This window comes from Vairimorpha ceranae (genome assembly GCF_000988165.1).
Source record: "Vairimorpha ceranae strain PA08 1199 chromosome Unknown NODE_454, whole genome shotgun sequence".
Classification (NCBI taxonomy): Eukaryota; Fungi; Microsporidia; family Nosematidae; genus Vairimorpha; species Vairimorpha ceranae.
This window is the reverse complement of record NW_020169747.1, coordinates 1-1,027: the sequence shown is the minus strand read 5'-3', so window position 1 is coordinate 1,027 and position 1,027 is coordinate 1. Positions and strand designations below refer to the sequence as shown.

General features: G+C 31.4%; 1 protein-coding gene across 1 annotated transcript; it reads left to right on the top strand.

Annotated features, from left to right (window-relative positions):
* Positions 1-711: 711 nt before the first annotated feature.
* On the top strand, positions 712-846 carry AAJ76_454000316 (hypothetical protein; the record flags this gene model as incomplete). The annotated part of the gene is made up of 1 exon (XM_024475690.1): positions 712-846. The coding sequence occupies one exon, from the start codon at positions 712-714 to the stop codon at positions 844-846; it is 135 nt and encodes a 44-aa protein (XP_024329312.1).
* Positions 847-1,027: the final 181 nt, after the last annotated feature.

Sequence of the window (1,027 nt, the reverse complement as noted above, 5' to 3'; positions counted from 1 at the left end):
ATAATAATTGTAGAGATTGGGATTACTGGATTAGAAAATCTAAGAACAGTAGAAACGTAAAAGAAGCACAAACATGATCTCTTAGTAAATCACGCGGTCTCTATGTACAAATATAAAATAAATATTATTCCGTATGTGGTCACGTAGGGTGGTGTGGTTATTAATTACCATCAACAATATAGAAATGAGCTAAAACTGGAGAGCCAAATTAAAGCTTACATTTAATCCTGAATACTTATGTGAAACTGGAAAGCCTGCCTATGGATAGTCACCGAAAAGCGGACAATGAAGCAGATAGAGAAGAGTATGTTGGGATGAAGAAACCCATAGAATTGAATGGCGGAACAGGACACCTAATACTTGTGTATAAAATTACTACATAGTTATCTATACTTAAATAAGTGGGGTTATACCCATGACAATTTATTTATCTAGAAAAAAATGAGCATGAATTAAAAAAACAGGCTGGTTTTTTCTTAGATAACGCGTGGACAACACCGGACGACCAGCAAATGGCAACCCTTCGTGCTGCCCGTCATCGAGAAGTAAATTTTTATGCAGAATCCAGCCTTAAATTGAAAACTTTATGTTGAGGGGAACGTATGATTATTTTAAATATTACTTTCAGGGATTGAAAAATTCCGATGATTTTGAAAATTAGCCGACAAGTGTACTAGCCGACATGGCTTGGGAAATATATACATATATATAATGTTTTTTATTAATATAAATAAACTTATAGAGTTGTGTAAAATTAGAAATAATGTTTTAAAACATTTTCCAATAATTATTGTTGTAGCAGTTCAATCATCTCATAATCAAAGACGCAATCTTATTGGCTACTAAAAATATATAATTATTTTTTTGCGTCCCCTGACACAACTTCCTTTCTTAATATTTTCGATATTTATAGTTTTGTTTTATCGCATGGGCTTTTGTTCAAATTTTATAATAACCAAAATAAGATTGAAACATAAGCTGTGTTTGTTGGGAAGAATTTTGATTTATTTTAAATATTACAATTGTT